Consider the following 23,604-nt stretch of genomic DNA (forward strand, 5'->3'; position numbering starts at 1 on the left):
ATCTTTCTTTTCTGAGTCCTCATTGTTGGTGCTGGAGTCACATTTTCTGTCCTGAGTTAAATATTTATATCTGTTTCACTCTAGGTTTTTGATTATTTGATTTTTTTTCTTTGGTGATGCTGATTTTCTGACAATCCGCATTTGGCCATTGTCATTCTGACATTTCTGAAATGAAATGGGCCAATGTAAGGGTCAGGTTTCCCCTCAATACCAGTTTTCTCCGGCCTCAGAGGAATTGAGTTCTTATGAAAGACAAGGAGATGGGTGGGGCATACTGATGAGCAGGATTCATTTTAGGCTGCAAGATGGGGAAGGGGTGAATAGGTTGCCCATAGGCCAATGTCAGAGGAGGAGGGCCGTACCCTGAGCACCCACCCAACCTCAGGCAGATCACTCCTTTAATAGGACCATTTCATAGGGGTGGGAAACCCATCCAGCTGTTCCAAGTAAAGGGCTTTAATCAGTCACCCTCAGTTCCTACCCTTTCTCCATTCCAGCGCCTGGTACCTGCCAGCATGGCTGCTCTGTGGTGTCCCGTGGCCTTCCCCTGACATGCTTTCAGCCCGGCCTCACTCTGCTCAACCTTGTCCATCAAGATGAACAAAAACAATTCTGCCTTACAGAGATTTGCCAGTTTTTTGGGCCCCTTTTCCGTACTCAATACTTTTATAAACTTATTCCATGATTTTCATGGGATTTTAGGAGCGAGAAGTGTGTTCAGTTTTTGTACTTAAAATACTTTTTCAAGTTAACAGTGTATTATAGAGATTTCTGACATCATTAAAATCTTAGTAAATATCATTGGTACACAACGTACTCTAATATAAATATACTTTGTTTTTAATTACTATATTTTTCTTGTCTTTCTTCCTTCCTTTTCTTATCTTTGTTTTTCCATTTAAAATATAATGCAATGCAATTTTTTGGTGCACAAGTCTTTGACCGTATCTAAGGATCGATTTTGAAACAATAGAGCCATTGGGTCCCAGGGTAAGAACCCCTTTTTAGACTTCATACACATTACCTTATTGTTTTCTCTAAGCTTTTTCTTCAACTGCTATGGAGTCCCATTACATTCTCACCATCAGGTTGAAAACAAAATGTGAGCAACATCTTCCCATGTTGAAAAGGCAGATAATGGCATAAAATTTATATTTCCTTGGTTACTTGTAAGATCAAGTATTGTTTTCATATATTTTATTAGTTGTTTGTTTTTCCAGTTTTGTGGATTGTCTGTCATATCCTTTTTGTACGCCCTTTTTGCTTGTTACTTTTATTTATGCTCTTTATAATATTCAGAAGATTGTGTTTATGCTGGCAAGAGTCTCAATCTTATCCTTTGTAAATTCTTTAAGTTACATTTCAACTTTGAATGACCTTTTACTATGCAAGATGACTTAAATAGTTATATCTGTTTCATTCTAGGCTTTTGATTATTTGATTTTTTTTTCTTGGTTTATTCCTTTTAAGTAGTCTCTTAATTCTGTTCATGTTTTACTGCATTAAGTAGAATTTCTAGGAAAGTGTTAATTATAGAGGCATGGGTATCTTGTCTTTCCCCCTCATCTTCACGACAGTATTTCCGTAGGGATTTGCAGAATGGGGTGTGTAAAGTAGTCCTTGGGGGTACAGGAAGAGAAGAGGAAGGATTTACACTTTTACTAATTATCTACTGCAGAGTGATGCTGACACCTCAGTTGCCCATATGCTTGCTGGTCCAGTGTGGCGGGAGTGACACGGTCAAGGAAGGGGGCCTCCTATACAAGGGCCATTGGCAGTAGGACCTTCCTCTTGTACTTGTTTTCAGCGATTTGTGACACAAGTGCCTGTTTAGGGGGACTGACAGATTATGTTAATCAGTTTTCAGTAGACTAACACTCAGGGAATAGGCGAGGCGTGTGTCAAGAAGCCCCAGCTTGTGGATCATGCTGATCGTGGAGACCCAAGTGGACCTCAAGAGAATGACCAGGTTGGCATTTCCTGTGGCCCCCAAAGTGACTTTCCTCAGACACTTTGTGAATTAAAACACGGCCAGGCCCATCAGCTTGGACAAAAGTTGGCCAAAACCAATTAAAAAACTTCAGAAAGACTTTAAGATACCGATCTTTATTCACTTTCATGCATACTGAAGCCTGGCTTAAGTCTTTGAAATGAAATGGAAAATGACTGCAGGTGGCTTTTAGACCCCAGTAAAAGGTGTGTCTTATTTCAGGGCAAAGTTCTTAAAAGAGTCGTCAAACAAAGATTGAGGAGGTAACTGCTTTTCGAAGGGAACTCATGCTATGGAGAGAGCATTTTTAAAAATGGATGTGTTTTTGAGATGTTTCAACCAGTATATGATTTTGTTGCATAAAACAATTGATCTGAGTGTGCGATCTACAAGCCCAAATCTGTGAAGTTAAAAAAAAAAATCTGGAAACCGATTTTCTCCAGCTGTTTCAGAATCTCCCAAATGAATTGATCAAGTGCTTTGTAGACCCATTTGTTAAAAATTTGCAATCCGTCAATCAGTTTGCGAAACCATCCATTGACATTAGGGAAGATGAAATGTTATGAGCCAAGTATCAGCAAAAATGTTGGCCTGCTTGCGGGATGGAATTGAAAAAGGAGCATTGTTAGCATCAGCATTGTGGGCTGCAGAGCAATTTCTTCCTGGCAGATGTCTATTGTTATTTAATTCAGGGAAGTATATATGAGGTTGTAATAAAAAAGAACTTTGTTTAGTGATTTAAAAAAAGGAAAAATGAATATTGTGATTTAGCAAATACTATTAGTGACATTTTTTTCTAACATTTGGAGGTGTTAAAATCAGTATGGAAATACACCCAACATAAAATCATATTTTCAAGTCACTGTATAACAAAGTGTTATGTCAAGATTTTTAATAAGCATGAATAATATTAAATTATATATTTTTTCTAATAAGAAAATCTAATTCCTATATATTGAGAGAAAAGCAGTTTTAAATTTATTGGTCTAGACTTGTACATAGAATTCTCATATTTCAGAGTGCGGTCTACTTGTGCTTTCTCTATTTGTTTTAATAAACTTGTCATAAATGTGTTTGGTTTATTACTTTTGTTTTAGAAATTGAACCAGCTCCTTCAATTTGTCTACTTTCTAATTCATCTCTTTCATTATTTCTTTACTTTCTATTGTCTTTGTTTTGTTGTTATTTTTCTAAGAAGTTAGTGTGGAATACTTGCTTAGTATTTATTTTTCTCTTTAAAATAATGGAGCATTTGCCCTGGCTGGTGTGTTCAGTGGTTAGAGCATCAGCCCACACACTGAAAGGGTCTTGGGTTTGATTCCCAGCTGAGGGCACATGCCTGGGTTGTAGGTTCAATCCCCGGCCTCGGTCAGGGTGTGTGCGGGAGGCAGACAATTGATGTGTCTCTCTCACTGATAATTTCTCTCTCTCTCCCCACTCCCTCCTTCCTTCCACTCTCTAAAAAAATGAATGGGAAAAATATCTTCAGATGAGGATTAACAAACAAGTAATGGGAACACTGACTACCTCACATTATACCTGAATATGCTTTTTAAATAAAAATATTTCCATTTTTTGTTATTTTAAAGAAAATCTATAGTTTTAATTATAATTTAAACTTTGATCTAAGAACTGGTTAAGAGAGTTTATTAAGTTTTTCAATTTTAATGAACAAGCTCAGGGCATCTAATATATAGAATGGTGATTATCCTATATAATAAAGAGGTAATATGCAAATTGACCATCATTCCAACACAGAAGATGGCTGCCCCCATGTGGACACAAGATGGCCGCCACAAGACGGCCGGCAGCGGGGGGGACAGTTGTGGGCGATCAGGCCAGCAGGGGAGGGCAGTTGGGAGGGACCATGCCTGCAGGGGAGGGCAGTTGGGGGGGACCCAGGCCTTCAGGGGAGGGCAGTTGGGGACAATCAGGCTGGCAAGGGAGGGCAGTTGGGAGGGACAAGGCCTGTAGGGGAGGGCAGTTGTGGGTGACCAGGCCTGCAGGGGAGGGCAGTTGGGAGGGACAAGGCCTACAGGGGAGGGCTGTTGGGGGGAACCCAGGCCTGCAGGGGAGGGCAGTTGGGGGGGACCAGGCCTGCAGGGGAGGGCAGTTGGGGGTGACCAGGCCAGCAGGGGAGGGCAGTTAGGGGTGACCAGGCTGGCAGAGGAGGGCAGTTAGGGGAGACTGGGCCAGCAGAGGAGGGAAGTTGGGAGGGACAAGGCCTACAGGGGAGGGCAGTTGGGGGGAACCCAGGCCTGCAGGGGAGGGCAGTTGGGGGGGACCAGGCCTGCAGGGGAGGGCAGTTGGGGGCGACCAGGTTGGCAGCAGAGGGCAGTTAGGGGTGACCAGGCTGGCAGGGGAGGGCAGTTAGGGGCAATCAGGCCAGCAGGGGAGCAGTTAGGTGTCAATCAGGCTGGCAGGGGAGTGGTTAGGGGGTAATCAGGCTGGCAGGCAGAAGCAGTTAGGGGCAATCAGGCAGGCAGGCAGGTGAGCGCTTGGGAGCCAGCAGTCCTGGATTGTGAGAGGGATGTCCAACTGCCCATTTAGGCCCGATCCTGGTATACATCTCTCGAGGGGTCCCGATTGGAGAGGGTGAAGGCTGGGCTGAGGGACACCCCCACACCCCCCGTGCATGAAATTCATGCACTGGGCCTCTAGTAGTGAATAATATTGTATCATATATTTGAAATTTGCTAAGAAAGTAGATATTAAATGTTCTCACCACAAAAAAAAAAAAAAGTGGTATGATGGAGGTGTTAGTTAAAGCTAGGATTGTAATCATTTTGCAATATGCAACGGTATCAAAGTATATCAAATCAACATATTCTGCACCTTAAACTTACACCAAGTTATATGTCAAGAATATCTCAATAAAGCTGGAAAAATTTCAATTTTAGCTTTTAAAATATTGAGTTTACAAATTGTTTTACTTATATTCAACTGTGCCAAACCTGCATTCGAATACCTTTACCAAAGTTTGCTTTGTGGTCTTCTTACATTTGAGAGATTTTTTGAATGTTCTACAGACATCTGAAAAATGATCTCTGGGGGTGGGGGAGGTTGTTACACACACACACACACACACACACACACACACACACACACACACTCAGCCTTCACAGAAAAATGTGTACATTATTCATATCCTCTTTGTTTTTATTTTTTCTCATTAAAGTCTTCATTTTTATCCTCACTTTTTAATCAGTTTTTCTTTATGCTGAAATTATTTTTACTTTAAAGCAATATGAAATATGACTCATAGGGATTTGTGACTAATATATCATTTTGGATTGTACCCTTTTAAAACATGAAATGATGTTCATTGTAGTTCAGTGCTTTTTATTTTGAATTATTTTGCAGTTAGAACTTTTCTTTTGCCTTAAAGTCTTTCTCCAAAATTGAACTTTTAAAGTTCTTTACTCATTTTACTTTAAGGGACCCTTTAAAGGCAGCAGGGGGTAGCTGCTTGCTATTCTGAGACCCATTTAGTTTGCTCCTTTGTGGGGAACCTGAATTTTCGACGTGGATACTCAGAGGACTTTTCCTCATCTTCGAAATTAAAAAATTGTCACAAGGATATCTAGTTCTGCCAATGTGACCACTAAGCGAATGTGGATTCTTTTCCTGCTATAAACATAGAAATGCTGGATTAAATGTCATAAGATTTAAATGTGTCACTCTGCCAGTCATTTGCCTGCTTCCTTATATTTTATCCTTCTCCCTCCCCCTGCTCCACTCTGCCTTGTAGGGACCCGTCCTTGAGCAGACACAGAGCATAGGGACCCGTCCTTGAAAGCTGTATTTCCAGATTCCCTGGCCAAAGGGTAGCAATAGCAGGCGATGAGAAGGCGGGGATAGACACAGAGGCTCCCGCCTCTATCTGCCCTGGACAGCTGCCTCCTGCAGTGCCTCTCTGTCAGGGTCCTGATGGATGCTGGCAGAGCAGAGGTCCTCCTTCCTTGGTTCCAGCTCCTGCTGGGCAGCCCCGACCATGGTTCTAGCTCCTTCTGGGCACCCCAAGTTTGAGGTTATGGTAATGCCACCTTCTCCACATGTCCCTCCAGACTAGGCCTGGAAACAACTTTCTGCTATTGCTCATTCCACTAACCATCCTCTGTGGGGCTTTTGAGCCCTCCTAACCACACAGGAGATAGCTCACTGTTTTAAATCCTTTTACTGAATTACCTGATATGGGCTCTGTTCTCCTGACTTCACTCTGACTAGTAAAACAACTTAATGTGAAAGGAAAGAAGAGGAGACACAGAGATGACCATTGAAGTATGCTTGCTGCTCCTGCACCTTCCTCTTGACCCGTTGCTCCCCCCCCCCCCCAAAAAGAAAAAGAAAAAAAAGAATGAGCTCTCAAAGCTGTGATCTAAAGATTCAGAAGCCATTGCTGTTCTTGCTACCATTACCATGACTGCTTCTTCACAGCCAGGGAGCCGGAGAGTGGACAATGCAATGTTGCTACAGGAAAAGCCAGAAGTGGTCGGGAAAAGGGCCTTCATCCAGTGAGTCAGTGCATGCCAGCCTGTGAAAGACAGTTGTTAAATTATCAGGAATTTTATGAGCAGGTTCATGAACACAGCCATTCTTATATAAATGATAAATGAAATATAACTTACATTCCTAAATAAAGCATAAACTTACAATTAAGTTATATTAAAAACAAAGGTAATAAAAAAAAAGGCTGTCTCTTCTGCATTATTTGACCGCATTTTATTACCTACTAGAGGCCTGGTGCACAAAATTCATGCACAGGGTGTGTGTGTGTGGGGGGGGGTCCCTGAGCCCAGCCTGCACCCGCTCCAATCTGGGACCACTTGCTCCTAACCACTCACCTGCCTGCTTGCCTGATCGCCCTAACCACTCTGCCTGCCTGCCTGATCACCCCTAACCCCTCTGCCTGCCTGATGCCCCTAACTGTTCCCCTGTTCGTCTGATTGCCCCTAATGGCCTCTGCCTGCCAGCCTGATGCCCCTAACTGCTTCTGCCTCGGCCCCCCCCCCTCCCCGTGGCTTTGTCTAGAAGGACATCCGGTCTATCCGGTCTAATTAGCATATTACCCTTTTATTAGTATAGATGATCTGTGGCAGTGTATGGTGGAAATACTGTACAGTGGTTTTCCTGGTATATTTCTGCACAGCTCTTCCCAATCCGTGTTCAGTGACATCATGCTGGTAGCTTGGAATTGGCCATTTGGGAGTATTTACACCATGGAAGTGGGCAAATGCTGCAAATAAAGACTTTTTTGAGACCCCCCTCCCCAGTTGGTAAACACCAGTACACTACTGCTTTCATCTCACGTCTATATTCTAAACTTGTGCAAGTGCTTTTGAATATGGGAGCCAACCCTCATCTAGAACTCTTATAGCAAGAGAGTCCAAAAAATGCAGTTATTACTTCTTCAGCTTCTTCATCAGTGGAGTAGGAATGGGTGTTGAATGAACCAATCAAGAGTACCAAACTTGAATGAAGAGGTCCAACCTACATCTAATAAGAGTTTACAAAAGAGAGATTGTAAAGATTGGGGGAGGGCTTATATCTGGAAATGTAGACTTAGAATTGTCCAGAATGAGTCTTCACAGGTGAACAACAACTAGGCTTCTCATCAGGTACAAAATATCCTCAGAGTACCAAGGAAATAATAAATGTATAATTCTCTGCCAAGCAGAACTATAATTCAAATGAAATTGAAATAAAGACTTTTTAAAAGACAAAGACTTAAAAAAGATTTCCACTTACAGTTCCTCAATGAAAGAATTAGTAAATTCCCCTCATTAAGAAGGGAATTGAACCCAGGAGAGAGTGCCCGGCAAGAAGCAACAGTGAGCAGAGAAATAGGTAAACTTGTGGAGAAGTCTAGGTAACTGGTGATTGTAAGATGTAACAAATACAACGGCTACAACAACAGTAATGACTAATTTGGGGTGGGGTGGAGGTTAAAAGTAAGGTTGAACTGAAATATTGGACAGCTATACCATGGAAGAACAAAGAAATCCTAAAATGATAACCCAGTAGATAAAGATGAAAAGCAAATTTATAGAAGAGGAAATCAGACTGGCCCCAAACTGTGCAACAAGATGCCCAAACTAGCAATCAAGGAGACCCGATTAAGAAAAATGGAACAGCCTGGTCATACCAAGTGTTGGCAAGGCTGTGGAGAAAAAGACATGCTGTTAGAATTATGGTGGGTCTGCAAATTGCCCCAACCACTATGACAGTTTCAAAATATGATCACAAATTCTTTGATACTCCGTGTTTGAATAGGTGGAGCCTAATTCCATAAGTGTGGGCTACACTTGGTGACTTGCTTCTAATGAATAGAGTATGTTGAAAGTGACCATTTCTGAGACCATGCCATAAAAGTCCCCTTCTTCTGTCTTTTGAGTCACTTGCCTGGGAAAAGTCGGCTGCTATGTAATAAGAACACGTGAGCAAACGTATGGAGGGGCCCCAAGGAAGCTAGATGTTTTGTGAACAGCCAAGTGAGTGTATCATCTTGGAAGTGGGTCCTCCAGCCCCAGACATGCCTTCTGAAGGTCAATGTCTTGACTGCACCTTCCTGAACTAGAACAAGTCAGCTAAACAACTCCTGATGCCTGACCCACAGAAACTGCGCGATAATAAATGTCTGCTGTTTTAAGTCACTAAGTTCAGGGGTAATTTTTTATGTGGCAATATATAACAATTCCAGCCACTTTGGAGCAATTTGGCAAAATCTGTAATATTTAACCTAAGTACAGAGGCTAGAGAAGTTTCTGCAAATGTATGCAAGGAGAGACACGGAAAGATAGTCCTTGCACAGTGCCTTTTCTTTCCATTGGGTAACCGGTAAGTTGCAATGTATGTACACAATGGAAAACCATGGAGCAATTAAAAATAAATTAACTAGTTGTTTGTGTATGGATTTGGATAAGTCCTTAAAATTGAATAGTGCAATGTGCAAGTTGCAAAAGCATATGCATGGTGTGATATTACTGATGTAAATTTAAAGCTATATACAGCAATACTATAATATATTCTATATAGTTACATCCAAATGTAGGAAAATTTAAAAACACAGACTGGAAGGATACATTGCACTCCAGAATAGAGTTGTCACAGTGGATGAAAGGAGGTGGAGGAATAGAATTGGGAATAGAGGAATAAGTGAACAGGGCTTCCATGTGTAATGGATTATCTCTTTGGACAAATCTAAAGTAAGGTAATGTATTAGCCCATGTTCAATCTGGTTGGTGGGTCCATGGATGCCTTATGTTATTTGCTGAATTTTCTGTTGCTTTGAAACACTGTTGCCATTAATATAGATTTCCATTCTGCTGCTATTTTTGGATTTGTTCTTTGCTTTGCAAAGGCCTGCACCTTTTCCAAATCACCTCACCAAGCTCTCCTTTCTTTTTAACTTGGTATCTCCTCACCTTACCCTGATATTTCCTTATGCATGCGCATTCTTATTTCATTGACACACCACTTTCTGAACTTGTTTTTAAGGACATCACCAGAAACTTTGTAAAATTGTCTTCTTTCTCATATGATTGCCTTTTTGCTTTAATTCTTGAAAGTGCTTCCTCCTCTAATGCTGCAGAACTCTCATACAGACCCTACATTGGTGTCTTCTGCTTACTCATTCCTGTCTGATTTGAGCTCTGTCCAAACCCTGTTTGCCAATTGGATCTTAATAAGGGAACACAATCGTTTTATAAGTTCTCAGCCAAGTACCCAGTGTCTAGTGCGTCTCTGCTGGATCTTCTTGTCCCCATGACTTAACTCTTGGGCTCTGGGGAGGAGATGTACTATTTCTGGGGTATCTGAGGTCTTCTGCTATTCTTTTGTAATCAAAAGCAATGGATGAAAAGCCAGAATGTCCCCATAGATCATTGTTCCTAGGGTCCTTCTTATTGACACCTTTGCCTGCAGCACATTTTCACATCTTCACGTGCAGGGCCCATGCCTCTGACCCTTTCATTTTTTTTTTTAGCTGTGTTGCATATTGGTAGGTATGATCCCTGAGTAGCCAGGAGAAGGGGGTTGCTGCTCCACCCTGGTGCCAAGGACAGTGGGGATTTGGCCCTGGATACTTTTAAAAAGCAGTTCCAATTATAGGGTGATTGTCTGATGTCATAAATGGTCATCCCCACCACGAAATGGAAGAGAAAGAATCTGGGTAGCAAAAAACCTCTTCTTATCCCTTTACTATCTGGCTCTATTATTTAGTTTCCGAATTCAAAGTGTGGGTCTGCCACTGATGGTCATGCTAATGCTAACTGTGCAGACTTAATGGAAACTTCTTCTGCCCCTGTCAGGAACGGCATTAGTTTTGTGTGCCTTCGTATGTAGGGGAGTTTGGCAAAGGCCCTGTCTGGGTTGGCGAGGCTCTTTAACTTGTAGGATGCAGGGCCTATGTTGCCCCTTGTATGTCTGGTAATTAGGAACTCGTGTGAAGGGTTCCGTGCACACTCTAGGCTCTCTCTCTACGGAGAGTCCCCACTTCGGATGAGGTCTTGCACCTCCTTTCCAAAGCCCTTCCCTTCTCTCTGTGGTCCTTTACAGAAATCCATGCAACTTAAACGAAGTACTTTAGAGCAGTGCTTCTCACACTAATTGCGGGGAAGGACAAGTTTTTGTTTGTTTTTTTAATTCTGGTTCTTGGCAGACTGATGCTTTTGTAAAATACAGTAAGAAGGGATTACTGGAAAAAGAAAATGAAGATAAATCAAGTCAACTGGTCACATGCTTAGATGTTGGGACAATGCTATAAACATTTCAAAGCGGTCTCTCCGTTCCTATCCTTAGCTCATTGCAGACCAGCCGCAAGCAGTGTCTGCCTGGCAGTGGTACACAGAGCACACTGAGTGGCCCTGCTGTCGGGGCCCTGCAGAGCTGTGTTTTGGTACACTCTTTGTCCGTAATAGCAATGTCAGCCTCTGGTAATATGCATGGAAGGTGTATTAGTTTGGGTCCCCCAGAGAAACATAACCGATAGGATGGATGTAAACATAGAAGGATTTATTGTAAGGAATTGGCTCACATGGTTATGGAGGCTGAGAAGCCCACAGTCTGCAGTTGGCAAGCTGGAGACCCAGGAGAAATGATGGTGTTAGCTCCAGTCCGAGCCTCAGGTCCAGTCCAGGCAGAAGACCAGTGTCCCAGCTTCACCGTCAGGCCGAGAGAATGAATTCTCCCTCCTCTGCCTCCATCGGTGGGCTGAGGCTCAGCCACGTCAGGGAGGGCAACCTGCTGTACTCAGTCTGTGACTCAGACGTTATTCTCATCCAGAAACAACCTCACAGACAGCCCAGAATAACGTTTAACCAAATATCTGGGCACTCCGGGCCCAGTCACATTGACACATAAAATTAACCTTCGCTGAAGGGCACCATCTCATGTCAACGTGAATGAGCTTCTTTGGTTGATTACTCCACCAAGAAATGTCCCGTTCCTTGACCCTTAAAACAGGAACCACCCCTTTGGTTTTTAACCCCCGAACACCTCGTCCATTATGTGACCAGAGAATCAGGCCCCTGGTGCCCAGGAAATTGACTCTTCTTCAGCTCCTGTGCTTTCCATTTAAATAGCCCTCCTGCCGATGCAGCCAGCTGCTTGCTGACACCACTCTCCACTCACCAGGAACCCTGGTGTTGCCAGCCCCTCACCCACCTGGCCCCTCAGAACCGTGGTGCACAGAGCCAGCCAGCTTCCCTCCGAGCCCACCCTCTGCCATGTCCTCCTTGACCTTCCTTCCTAACCCAGAAGGTTCGATCTTCAATCCGATATACCTGTGATCTCCTCTTTTCCCTGTATCCTGCTTCATATAACCCTTAGCAAATAATTACTGATATTTATTGAGAATATTCCTGGTGCCAAGTACAGTGCTTTCTATACCTTATTTTATATTTATAAAAATACTATTCAGTATGTATCAAAACCCTCATTTACAGAGGAGGAAACTGAGGCTTACAGAAGATAAGTAACTTACTGACATGGTTATTGAAGGCAGATGTAGGATTTAAATCTAACACTGTTTTTGCCCCCAAAGTCCTGATTTTTTAAAAAATATATTTTTTATTGATTTCAGAGAGGAAGAAAGAGATAGAAACATCAGTGATGAGAGAGAATCATTGATTGGCTGCTTTCTGCATGCCTCCGACCGGGGACTGAGCTCGCAATCTGGGCATGTGCTTGCAAACCGTCACCTCCTGGTTCATAGGTCGAGGCTCAACCACTGAGCCACACTGGTCGGGCAAGTCCTGATTCTTAAACATGAAATCATACTGCCTTACAGAAGCTACAGAGAAAGTGTTCACATGATAAAGTCAGTTAAATAATATTTCTCAATGAGTAAAGTTGCGGTGAAAATATTTGCATATATTTTGTGTTCATTGCTCCCTCCCTCCCCCCCCCCCCCCCCCCCAATAAGGATCCATCTTCAAGTTTTAGTTCAGGACCATGTTTGTCTTTGTCAATGAACTTGTGTGTTTTTCTTTCACCAAAGAGAAAATCTTGGTTGGGTTTCCCCAGGTGGCTTGGAGTGAAATTCAGTCTTTAATTGCAGCAGCTGTTTTTAGCTTACTTGAAATAATGTTCTTCCCTTTTTTGAACATGACTTTATTTATCTGTATGGATGGTTCAATTGCACATGTTTTCTTTCCTACTAGACATTGAACATTTTGGGTGCAGAGACCGAAGGCACGGAATATGTACCTAATTTTGTAAGCTGCTTTTTCCAGAAGCAAATTATGTTGGCATATCAAATGGGATTCAGTTATGACCAGTTGTTTTCTTTCTTCCTTTCTGCCAAATACTCACTGTTTATTATGTGCTGTACTGGGACATGGCTTGGGTATGTTCGTTTGCGTATAAATTTTTTATTCAGCTGCAAAAATGTGTGTGGCAGATGCAAAGCTTCAGACGTCCAGGTAAAAGGTGATAAAGGGAAGATATTCACAAAATGCTTGGAAGCTAGAGTGATGAGTGAAACGGGGAGGGATGTTTCCAGTGCCGGTACTGATCCGAGTGGGGCTCCTCCAGGTAGGGAAATGCGCTAAGATCAGGGCTATCTTCCCAGGTTCACGAAGAACTGAAATGACAGAATAACGGCAGGTGAGGCAGCTGGGATCCTGGGCCAGTGCTGAGAGAGGGAGCTGAAGGCACGCGGGAAGTGTTAGCCGGTGTTGACTTCTCTCTCCCTGGGCCACGGGAATCCAGTCCTTTGTCAGACAATCACGGCACCCGGTCCCCCAAATCCGGATTGGCTTTAGGACAAGGGAGAGTGGCCTTAACTTATACGTCTGATACTCGCTTTTAAGCCTGTTCTTTCTGAAATTTAACTTGGAGAAAAGAGGAGATGGCAATTGAATTGTTCTTCCAGAAAAAGATGATTGTTTTCTATTTATGTGAAAGGACAGATTTGGCTTGGGAGGGGCAAGTCTGGCTTATAACTAGCTGAAGGTGTACATTATATACTTGGCAGATGTGTGTGCGCTTTGTGGCCAGCGTCCTGCCGTTGACGATCGGCCCGTGGATGTGTGTTTTGTGAGTGGTAGAGAGTTCGCGTGGTTTGGAAGCTGGCCGCTGGCTCTGGCCTCAGCCCTGTGCCTGTCTTACTGTTCGGGGCCCAGAGCATTTGTGAGAGCTGTCCCAGTTGTTATGACGAATGAAAAGTACCTTTGATAGAAATAGAGAAATCAGGAAGTGTGGCCTATATTTTAGGAAGATAATTAATTTGTTTTTAGACATCTTGAGTTTGAAATGAGAGTTTGACATCCGGATGGAAATGTCTTGGCTCAGCTGTGGCTGCTTCGTCGAAACAGCACTTAGGAGGCTTGCGTTCTGGAAAGGATTCTTTCACTACCGGGTTTTGTGCTCTTGGGCAAGCCCTGTAACTCTTAGGAGTCTCCTTGGTTGATCTCTAAGTCAGCAGTGCTCAGCCCCAACAAGGACCTGCTGCTGTGTTGGGGACAGTAGGGGCGTGTCCAGCTGTGCCTGTCACCAGTGGTGTCCCAGGGAAAAGAAGGCCGGAGCCCCACCCCTGGTGTGTGCTGGCTCCAGCATCCCATGAGCAGGGACGATTGCCGAGCGTGGATTCTCTCTGAGAGGGGTTTGAGGGTCAGCGAGGTCTGGCTGTCCTGAACTATCGTTCTCAGAGACTGGCCCATTGGCTGTCTTCCTGCAATTTATACCTTGTTACTCGGCAGTAGCCACAGGGGCTGCTCCGGCCACTCCGGCTTATCCTATAGACACAAGCTTTAGTGCCGGACAGGTCTCTACAGGTGACTTACATGCAGACTGATAGCTGAGTGGGGAGAGAGCAAGGGGTCATTCCTCTCCCTCCGAGCCCTGGCAGGGAGGCCCTCATCCTTGCTTGAATGCTCCCAGGGACGGGGAGATGACTCCTTCCAGGGCTGCCCAGTCCTCCTTCTGGGAGCCCTGCTAAGACGTTCTTTACCCACACCCTGTAATTGGCTCCCTGTACTTCCTACCTATTCCCTAGTTCCACTCAGTGGCTTATTAGTCCTCTCAGTCCCTTTCCAGATGGGGAAGTAGAACCTGACATGCTCAGTGGCTCCCTCACTGTAACAGCACCAGGCCCTTTCTGCCCGGGAGGGCCCATCTTTCTAAGTCTCTTTCCTCTTTATCCTTTGTACCTGCCCTTTCATTCTCCTCACCACACCCCTTTCCCTTAGCCTGGAGCCTCTGGCCTGCCTTGCGCTGTGGGGGACTTCTGAGGCCCAGTGGTGGCCATCTGGGCAGAGCAGCTTTGCCTGGAGGGTTTGTTAGTTGCGGGTAGAGGGATGCGTTAGTTAATTTCCCAGAGAGGGCTGGAAGCTGCTTAGTTCTGGGACACCTTGAGATGTCACTCACCTTTATAGCAGGGCAGGTTCGAGTCGGGCGTGGGGGCCGCTCCTCAGAGGTACAGATTGGTTTGCATATTCACGTAGAGCCGTGCATTCCCACCTGCTTGGAGTGCTGTGTGAGTGGAATGCCTGCTTTGCCTGGGAAAAGTGAGACACTTGGACCTCTGCAGGGTCATAGCCAAGACATCCAGTCCCTGGGCAGCCTGACATTTCTGGGGTGCACTGTCCTTTCTTATGAGAACCGAGAAAGAGGTTGTCAGGCGAGGGAGAGGAGCAGAGGGTGTTCCTGTTTGCACGGAGACAGCTTGGTGATGACATGGTGTCCCACAGTCTGCAGGGACAACTCGCTTCAAATTCATAATTCAGTGGGAACAATGATGCAAGACATACAGTGGAGGAAGGGCTAGAACTTGAGTCCCTGGGTGAATTGTTCAGCCGTGGGTACCCCGGAGTTTTCTGACTTTCCCTCTAGATATGTTATTAATTAAAAGATAACACTGGCCATGTGAAAGCCGGGGTGGTCCTTTAAGGACGGGAAGGAGGAGTGACTGACGATGTCTTTTTCTCTCGCCTCCCTCCTCCCGTGAACAGGGAGAAGATGCCTTTCCACCATGTGACCGCTGGCCTGTTGTACAAGGGGAATTACCTCAACCGGTCTCTCTCTGCTGGCAGCGACAGCGAGCAGCTTGCTAATATCTCCGTGGAGGAGCTCGATGGTAAGGAGCCCGCCCCGTCTGGGAGCTTAGCCATCCGGAGAGGCATTTGGGGCTATTGTGCAGCTCAGGTGAAAGGGCCAGGCTCTGGCCACCAGCTGTGGCCCCATCTGACCGTGGTTGATGGGAAAGAGCTCAGAGGTAAATTCTGCCCGAAGGACTCCTTTGTGTGGGATGGACCTCGAGGCCTGAAAGATCGATGGTGGATAGTTCCGTTTCCTTGGATACTGACTGGGAGGATAGCCTTCCACTCCCCAAGTGAATTTTCCCGTTTATGGACTCTCTATCACACATGGTGTCGTCCTGTTCCCGTATTGTCATTTACGCTGGGGCCCAGCTGTGGGGGAGGGTTTAAGCCTTGTTAATGGCTGTCTCTTGACGTGTGGCCATGTGCTTCGAATCCTGCCCAGATGAGAAATTGTCTGGAAGCTACGTCGAGGTGGACAGCAATAATTTTTATTGCCTCTGTTCCTTCGTAACACAGTTCAGCCCTGAGTATTCAGGGCAGAATGAGGGATGGGGAAAAACCCGAGAACGCAGGGACTGACTTCGTCCTGGGACACTGCCCTATTGTGTCCCCATTGGTAAACCAACCCCCATTAAAAAGAAAATTAAAACGAGAAAGAAGGAATTTTTTTCTGGAATAGAGAATTAGGTTGATTCAGCCAGATGTTTGCCTAGGTGCCACATCTGCTGACGCCAAACCAGAATCGGTTTTTTCCCAGTGTTTTGGAATGCTGTGTTCCTTGTAACACATTTTAAAACACGAAGTCTACTAATTTATTTTCTAAAAGAGAGAAGCTGAAATTACCCCAGATGGCTCCCATCTCCGCTTTTAAGTGTAATGGTCCGAGCCAGCATGACTTCTCTGCGCTCCTCTTTCACCGGGGAAGGTGGGAAGACTCAGTGCTGGGCCATGGAAGCCACGCTTGCTTCATGATCTGCAGCAGATGAGGGAATCGAAGGATAGGGCCATGTGATCACTTCCCCTGCCCTTGTTTATTTTGTTGGCATGCTTCCCTAAAGGCCTGCTTATTTGCATGAGCGGGCAGTGGAGTGGCAGAGGGGGATGGGCTGGGTCCAGAGGAGACTGGGATGTCAGAGCGAGTGGGCAAGGCCAGGCTCCTTAGGGCAGCAGCTGCTCCCTGTGGTCTGGACAGACTGGTGGCCCGAGAGGACAGCAGGACCCTCAGCTCCACGGGCCTCCAGTTGGCCAGAGAACAGTCAGATGCAGGACACAGACGCATGCCAGAGAGCCCTAACTGCCTGTGACGTGAGCCCATCCTTCATTATTTTTGGCCGCGTTGGGCAGGTGAGGTGAGGCTCAGGCTCCCCCACACCCCGAGGAGTCGGCCCCCAGTGGAGATGAGGGCAGGTGGTGCATTGATTTGGGGGGTTTGCACGTGTGCTTGTGTAGGTCCTCTGGGTTTGTCCGTTAGCAGGAGCCCCCCGAGTGGGTTTTGCTGAACAGAGGCCAAGAACTGGCGACTCTCAAAGATGCGAGATTGTTAACCAAATGAAGTTTGAAGATCCCTGTGGCTGTCCCAGATCCTGCTTTCCACTTCCCTTCCTCTTCCCGTCTGCCACCCAACCTTACCGAGAATAGCCAGGAGATGATTTCTCCAACACTTCTCAGAGCAAGGCGTTTTCTCTGTTAAATCTGGGCCACCTCTGGGTGCAGCCTTTCAAGAGGATGGCTGGTGAGATTTCAGCCCAGTTCCCTGCTCTGAGCACCTGGCTGCAACACCCTGCATGTTCTTGGACAAACATCAGAGTTCACCAGCTGTTTCACCCAGGGCCAGGCAGCTGGGCAGGGCTGAAAGGTGCCTTCTGCCCAGCCAGCATGGCTCAGTGGTTGAGCGTCGACCTATGAACCAGGAGGTCACGGTTCGATTCCCGGTTGGTTGCAGGCTCAATCCCCAGTGTGAGGCGTGCAGGAGGCAGCTGATCAATGATTCTTTCTCATCAAAGATGTTTCTGTCTCTCTCTCCCTCTCCTTTCCTCTCTGAAATCAATGAAAAAAAAAAAAAAGAAAAGAAAAGAAAAGAAAGAAAGGCTCTTGTTTAGCAGGCGAGATGAGCAGGGCGTGACTCCAGCAGTCCAGATGGGCAGGCTCAGGAGTGAAGCCCTGGTGGAAGGAAGCGGGACTTGCCTTTGTCCTTCAGGAGGTAATCCATGTATTTTCTGATGGAAGATTTCTTCTACTTCTTTGTTTTTTTTGCCAAGGTCACCCCTGAGTTATGACTACTCATGCTTTCTTACGAGCATCGTGGGGCTCGGGCAGGGCTGTGCAGATATGCACTGAGTTTAGAGCAGGGAGCAGGGTCTGAAAACCAGCTGGCAAGGATCCGTCTGGGTGACTGCCGCTGGTGCTTGGGGGAGCAGAGGTTTCCGAGCCTTTGCCTGCTTGCTGTTCTCTTGGGGCGGCCTGCTGTCAAGCTGTCCTCAGTCCTGCTGTTCGAGGCCACTCATTTATCCTCAGAGGTCTCACGGTGTTGCACAGGCACTTGATGTGTTGGACACTGGTGGACAGTGGAGCATCCTTTGTGGTCCGGCTAACTCTGGTGCAGACACTAGTTGGGTACCACCCTCACTTTCTGCTCCCCACCCCCCCTCCTCATCCTGCAGCCTCCTGCTTCAGGATCACCACGGGGATAGGTTGGTTGGTGTTTATCACCAGGAACAGAATGCCCCTTTCCTTCAAGGTAAAGGTCAAAAGTGCCCAGTCCCTGGCTGGGTCCCCACGGAGAACAGGCAGGACAAGAGCCTCTCTCCACGCTGCTATTCACTCTGGGAAGTTTCTGTTTCTTCTCTTTACACAAAGCTCAGGAGGAAATAGTGCAAAGCTGCTGCAAGTTGGCCAGACTGGAGTTGAGACTCACCCAACAAGCAAACTCAGCCACGATGAATCAGTTGAGACAATCATTCATTCATTCTTTTGTTCATTCCTGTTCATTCATTCCTTGCAGGAATGCTTACCCAAATGCTTTCTGGATAGAGGAAGAAATAAAATAGGTATAATGTTCATTGCCTGTCCCCAAAGAGTTTGAAGTATACCCAAGGATTTCATGTATATTCATTAGCAGTATCTTGCACTTCTACGAAGTTTTATTAGACATATCCTATCTAATAAAAGAGTACTATGCAAATTGACCATCACTCCAACACACAAGATGGCTGCCCCCATGTGGTCAAAGATGGCTGCCCCCATGTGGACACAAGATGGCCGCCACAATATGGCCAGCAGGGGAGGGCCGTTGGGAGGGACCAGGCCTGCAAGCGAGGGCAGTTGTGGGTGATCAAGCCTGCAGGGGAAGGCAGTTAGGGGTGACCAGGCCAGCAGAGGGAAGTTGGGGGTGACCAGGCTTGCAGGGAAGGGCAGTTGGGGGGGGGGCCAAGGCCTGCAGGGGAGGGCAGTTGGCGGGGACAAGGCCTGCAGGGGAGGGCAGTTAGGGGTGCCCAGGCCTGTAGGGGAGGGTAGTTATGGGCAAACAGGCTGGCAGGGGAGCAGTTAGGCATCAATCAGGCTGGTAGGGGAGTGGTTAGGGGGTGATCAGGCTGGCAGGCAGAAGTGGTTAGGGGCAATCAGGAAGGCAGGCAGGCGAGCAGTTGGGGGCCAGCAGTCCTGGATTGTGAGAGGGATGTCCCAGATTGGAGAGGGTGCAGGCTGAGCTGAGGAACACACATCCCCTGCCCCCCTGTGCACGAAATTCGTGCACGGGGCCTCTAGTGAATTATAATAAGAAAACAGTTTTTGAAATGCTATTTATTGAGTAATCTAGTGGTGCTATCTTAATCTTAAACTAAAATTGCCTCTATCAGCAGTTCATTCATTTTCATTCATATATGGTATTCCATTATTGATGCTCTAACTCAATTTCTATGTCCATTCTATTCAGGATGGATATTTGGGTTTCCAGTTTGGGGCTATCAGTATCTAACCCAGCGTCCCCCTCCTGTAGCAGCTGTGCTTAGGGTGTGCTCTCCTCAGGGCTTCCTCATAGCAGCTATGACATGTCTGGGTGTAGGTATTTCACATTATTTTTGTCAGTAACAGTGTCAACCCCTTCGATTATTGTCTCGAATCTTCCTTTGAGCTTAGGTTCGTTTGCTTCCACATCTTTGATGGTCATTATTTCTGTATGTTCTTCAGGAATGCCTCTCATTTTAATGCTAGATTTTCATTCGTTTTTCACTTTACCTGTATCTTCTCACATTATTTTTCTCTTTTGCACCTCTGCAGTTTGCATTCCTTCTTGAGTGTGTCTTCTACAACATTGATTTAGTTGTCTACTGTCATTTACAAATTTTAAATTATTTATTATAAAATTTAAAATAATTTATATAATGTATATTAATATAATGTATGTATATATCAATGTAATATACCTGGGTATATTACATATATACATAAGTTACATATGTATATATAAAGCCTTTTTAGTCTAATGCTGCCTTTATTTTGTAATAGAAGATGTTTTTATATGGTCCCTTCTGCTTTTTTCTATTCTGCTTTGTGATTCAACCATTATTGTTCTTTGTAGGGCCAGTGACTGTGAGCAAGCAAGGTTTGTAATGATTCTTTAGCCTTCTCTGTTCTATCTTCACTTTGCCCAGATCTGGGAAAATTTTCGCCTTTCCAGCCCCAGACTAGAGAGTCCTGTTTCTAGAAGACATTCATCTGTCTCGTCCAGGGCTGCTGGGCAGAAGCGGCATCTTGATGGCCCAGACTGTTGTATGTGCCACAGGATTATATAGGCCCTTTGTCCTTCCCTCTCCTGCTCGCCTTCCTGCTCCCAAACGGGAGCACAGCAGTCAGTGACCCCAGGTACATTCTGGTTCTCATCTGCCCTGCCAATGATCCAGGATGGCGCACCAACCCCTGCTCTGCTTACTCTCAGAGGTGTGTTTTCTAAAGGAGCTTAGAAAAGGGGTGCTGCCGAGGTGGGTTTGGGTTGGGGAATAGATCACCATGGAAACAGTTGCTTGCTTTGGCGGCCACTGTAGCCTCTGGGTCCCTGGCAAGAACCAATAGTGGTGGTGAGTGAAAGCCTTCCTTCCTGTGGGCCTCTGTGGTTCTCGGGGTGGAAGTTGTGTTTCCCCAGTTTCATCAGCGTTGGAATTAGTGGGGAATTAGTGGAAGTTCTCCTCAGGCTCTGACATGTGGACATATCTCAAAATTACTATTTCTGGTGATGTGCTCACACATATAATTTGGGAGTATTTTCATTTCAGTTTTGGGGGTGCATGGATCAGTCTGCCACCCTTTCACTTCAGTTGGACTGCTCCAGAGTTACTACTCTTCATACAGCCACTCTCCTCAGTGACCCCCTTCGCCTCTTCTGGTGGACACTCAGTATTTATTCTTTCTGCAGCATCTGGCAGTGTTTGTCACACCTTTGGTTTTGAAGTTGTCACTGCCTTGGCATCATGTCACTAGCTGGCTCTCCTCCTCCCTCTTTCCTGCCTCTGTTATTTTCACTGCTCCTTGTGTGCCCCTCACCTCCTGCCAGCTCCTTACACACTGCTGTCTCCTAGAGTTGGTTTCTCTTGTCCTCCCCATGGGCATCTACATGCTGACCACCTTAAGATCTATATCTTCACTTTCTGCATCCCTCCTGAATTTTATTTATTTATTGACCTCAAAGAGAGAAGGGGAAGAGAGAGAGAGAGAGAGAGAGAGAGAGAGAGAGAGAGAGAGAGAGAGAGAAAGAGAGAGAGAGAGAGAGAGAGAGAGAGAGAGAGAGAGAGAGAGAGAGAGAGAGAGATGAGAGAGAAACATCCATCATTCCCTCCATCATCTGCCCCCACTGGGAATGAAACTCGCAATCTGGGTATGTGCCCTGACCAGGAATTGAACACACCACATTCTGGTGTAAAGGCTGATGCTCCAACCAACTGAGCCGCACTGGCCAGGGCCCTCCTGAATTTTACACTTGCTAACTATAGTCCTGTGTAGATGTCCCACACATTTCTTAAACTCCAAAGATCCAGAGCCCTATGGATTTCTTTTGTTCTCCCAAACTGCCCCTCCTGTGGAATTTTCTCCAGGAAATTATATCACACTAGAGGCCCGTTGCACAAAGATTCGTGCAATAGACCTTCCTTCCCCTGGCTGCTGGCACCGGTTTTCCTCCAGCACCCAGGACCTGGGCTGCAGCGGAGCCAAGCCTTCCGCCTTCAGGCTTGGCTCCAGCTGCAGCAGAGCCTTCAGTCTTCAGTCTTTGCTCCATGCCTGCATATGCAAATCAACCCGCCATTTTGTTGAGTTAATTTGCATACTCACTCCTGATTGGCTGATGGGTGTCATGGAGGTATGGTAAATTTGCATCTTTCTCTTTTATTAGTGTAGATTATACTCAGTCAGCCTCAGTGGTAGTTTGGGAATCATCCCCGATTCTTCTTTTTCTCTTTTTTCCCACCTATAAGTGGCAAAGTCCTGCAGATCAACTTATATGTGTTCCTTCCTCTCTGAGCACATTGCCATTGTCTGTGGCCATCTCCTCACATCTTAGACACTGCAGTCACGGGGAGTAGATCTCCTTGTACCTCATCCATGACATCGCCCTGTGTCAGTTCAGTTCCATTTCAGTGGAGGGATGCTTCCCCATTATATACTTGATGAGGTTATCCCTCTGCTTATAACTTTTTGTCCTACAAGCATATAAATATATACATATTTAATATTTATTTTAACTGTTAAAAACATTTCAAATCCACAGGGGTTTTGGATTTAATTATTAATATTGCAGTGTTTACTGTTTAGATTTTGTCACCAATTACTGATTTGCTTTATTCAAAACATGAGGTTTCCTGTCCTATTTGTTTTTCTGAATGGCAGCCCCTTAGCCAAGACAGACGTGGATATCAGTTTTATTTTGGTGGAGGGAGAATAGGTATGGGGAAGCATTTGCTTTCTTCCTCTCTACCTTCTCTCAACACATCACACATACACACACATACACACACACACAATTTTTTCAGTTCTAGAATTTTTAACTTGGTTCTTTTTTCATAGTTTCCATTTCTCTAATGAAACACTCTGTTTACTCATTTAAACAGTGTTTAAAAATTCTTTGGACATATTTGCCTATATTTATAATAGCTCTTAAAAGTTTTCATGTACTAAATCCAATATCTAGGCTTGTGGTTGGTTTCTGTTGTCATTTTTTTTTTAAGATTCTGATCAATTTAAAAAAATATCTTTGCAGGTCTACTAACATTTGACTGTTTACTGCACATGATGAATACTATGTTATAGAGACTCTGTATTCTGTTATCTTTCTCTGAAGAGGGTTGCTTTTTGCTCTTTGTTCAATTACTAGCTGATGACCTTCAATGTGTGTGGGTTTAGTTTTATGCTCTGTTAGGGTATGTCTGTGGAGATCCCAAGGTGGCTCCCAAGCCCCTCTAACGTGGTAGAGACTCAGCCCCCAAACTCCGCCTTCCTCCTGGATCTGGTCAGGGCTTGATTTTTGTTTGGTTAAGGTGGGTCTAAAGTAGGCCTTTATAGTGGTTCCTTATTCTTACAATGTGATCTTCCTGGTGTCTCAGCTGGATGCTTGTGGGTTGTCAATGAGGTTTTTTTCAGACATCTCCTAGGGCTGCTTAAATTCTAGTATCTGTTTTCTTTTCTCAAACTCATAGCAGCTGCTTCCTGGTAGTCTGGTTTAATCTCAACTTGCATAAGTGTAGCCCAGCCTTCAGCCAAGTATTCATAGGGAGCCCACACTCAGGCTTCTTCACAGTTTTCTTCTCTAGGCTGCCTTACCCCACAGATTCTAGCCCCCTTAGCTCCCCAAAGTATGAACTGTCGTGGGAAATTGTCCCCAGGCCAAGAGCCAGGGTGACAGGGGGCTCACCATGTGCATGTCCCTTCTCCCCACAATTACAGTCTTGTACTGACTATTGTGTATGTCTCTTCTCCCCACAATTACAGTCTTGTACTGAAAACAGATGCTGTATATATTTTGTTCAGTTATTTGGTTGTACAGCTTCTGCTGGGAACAATCTGTCTACCTGGGAAACACATATTCATCTT

General features: G+C 45.3%; 1 protein-coding gene across 1 annotated transcript in view; it reads left to right on the top strand.

The window, feature by feature from the left end:
• CALN1 (calneuron 1) overlaps positions 1-23,604 on the top strand; it is a gene marked incomplete at both ends in the record, with an annotated part of 374,757 nt that overhangs the window by 76,704 nt on the left and 274,449 nt on the right. The window contains one exon of the mRNA XM_079796101.1: positions 15,446-15,566. Within this exon, the coding sequence (XP_079652227.1) occupies positions 15,446-15,566 (121 nt within the window). The remainder of the gene's footprint in view (positions 1-15,445; positions 15,567-23,604) is intronic.

The sequence above is a fragment of the Cnephaeus nilssonii genome, assembly GCF_951640355.1.
Source record: "Cnephaeus nilssonii genome assembly, chromosome: 2".
NCBI classification, from domain to species: Eukaryota; Metazoa; Chordata; class Mammalia; order Chiroptera; family Vespertilionidae; genus Cnephaeus; species Cnephaeus nilssonii.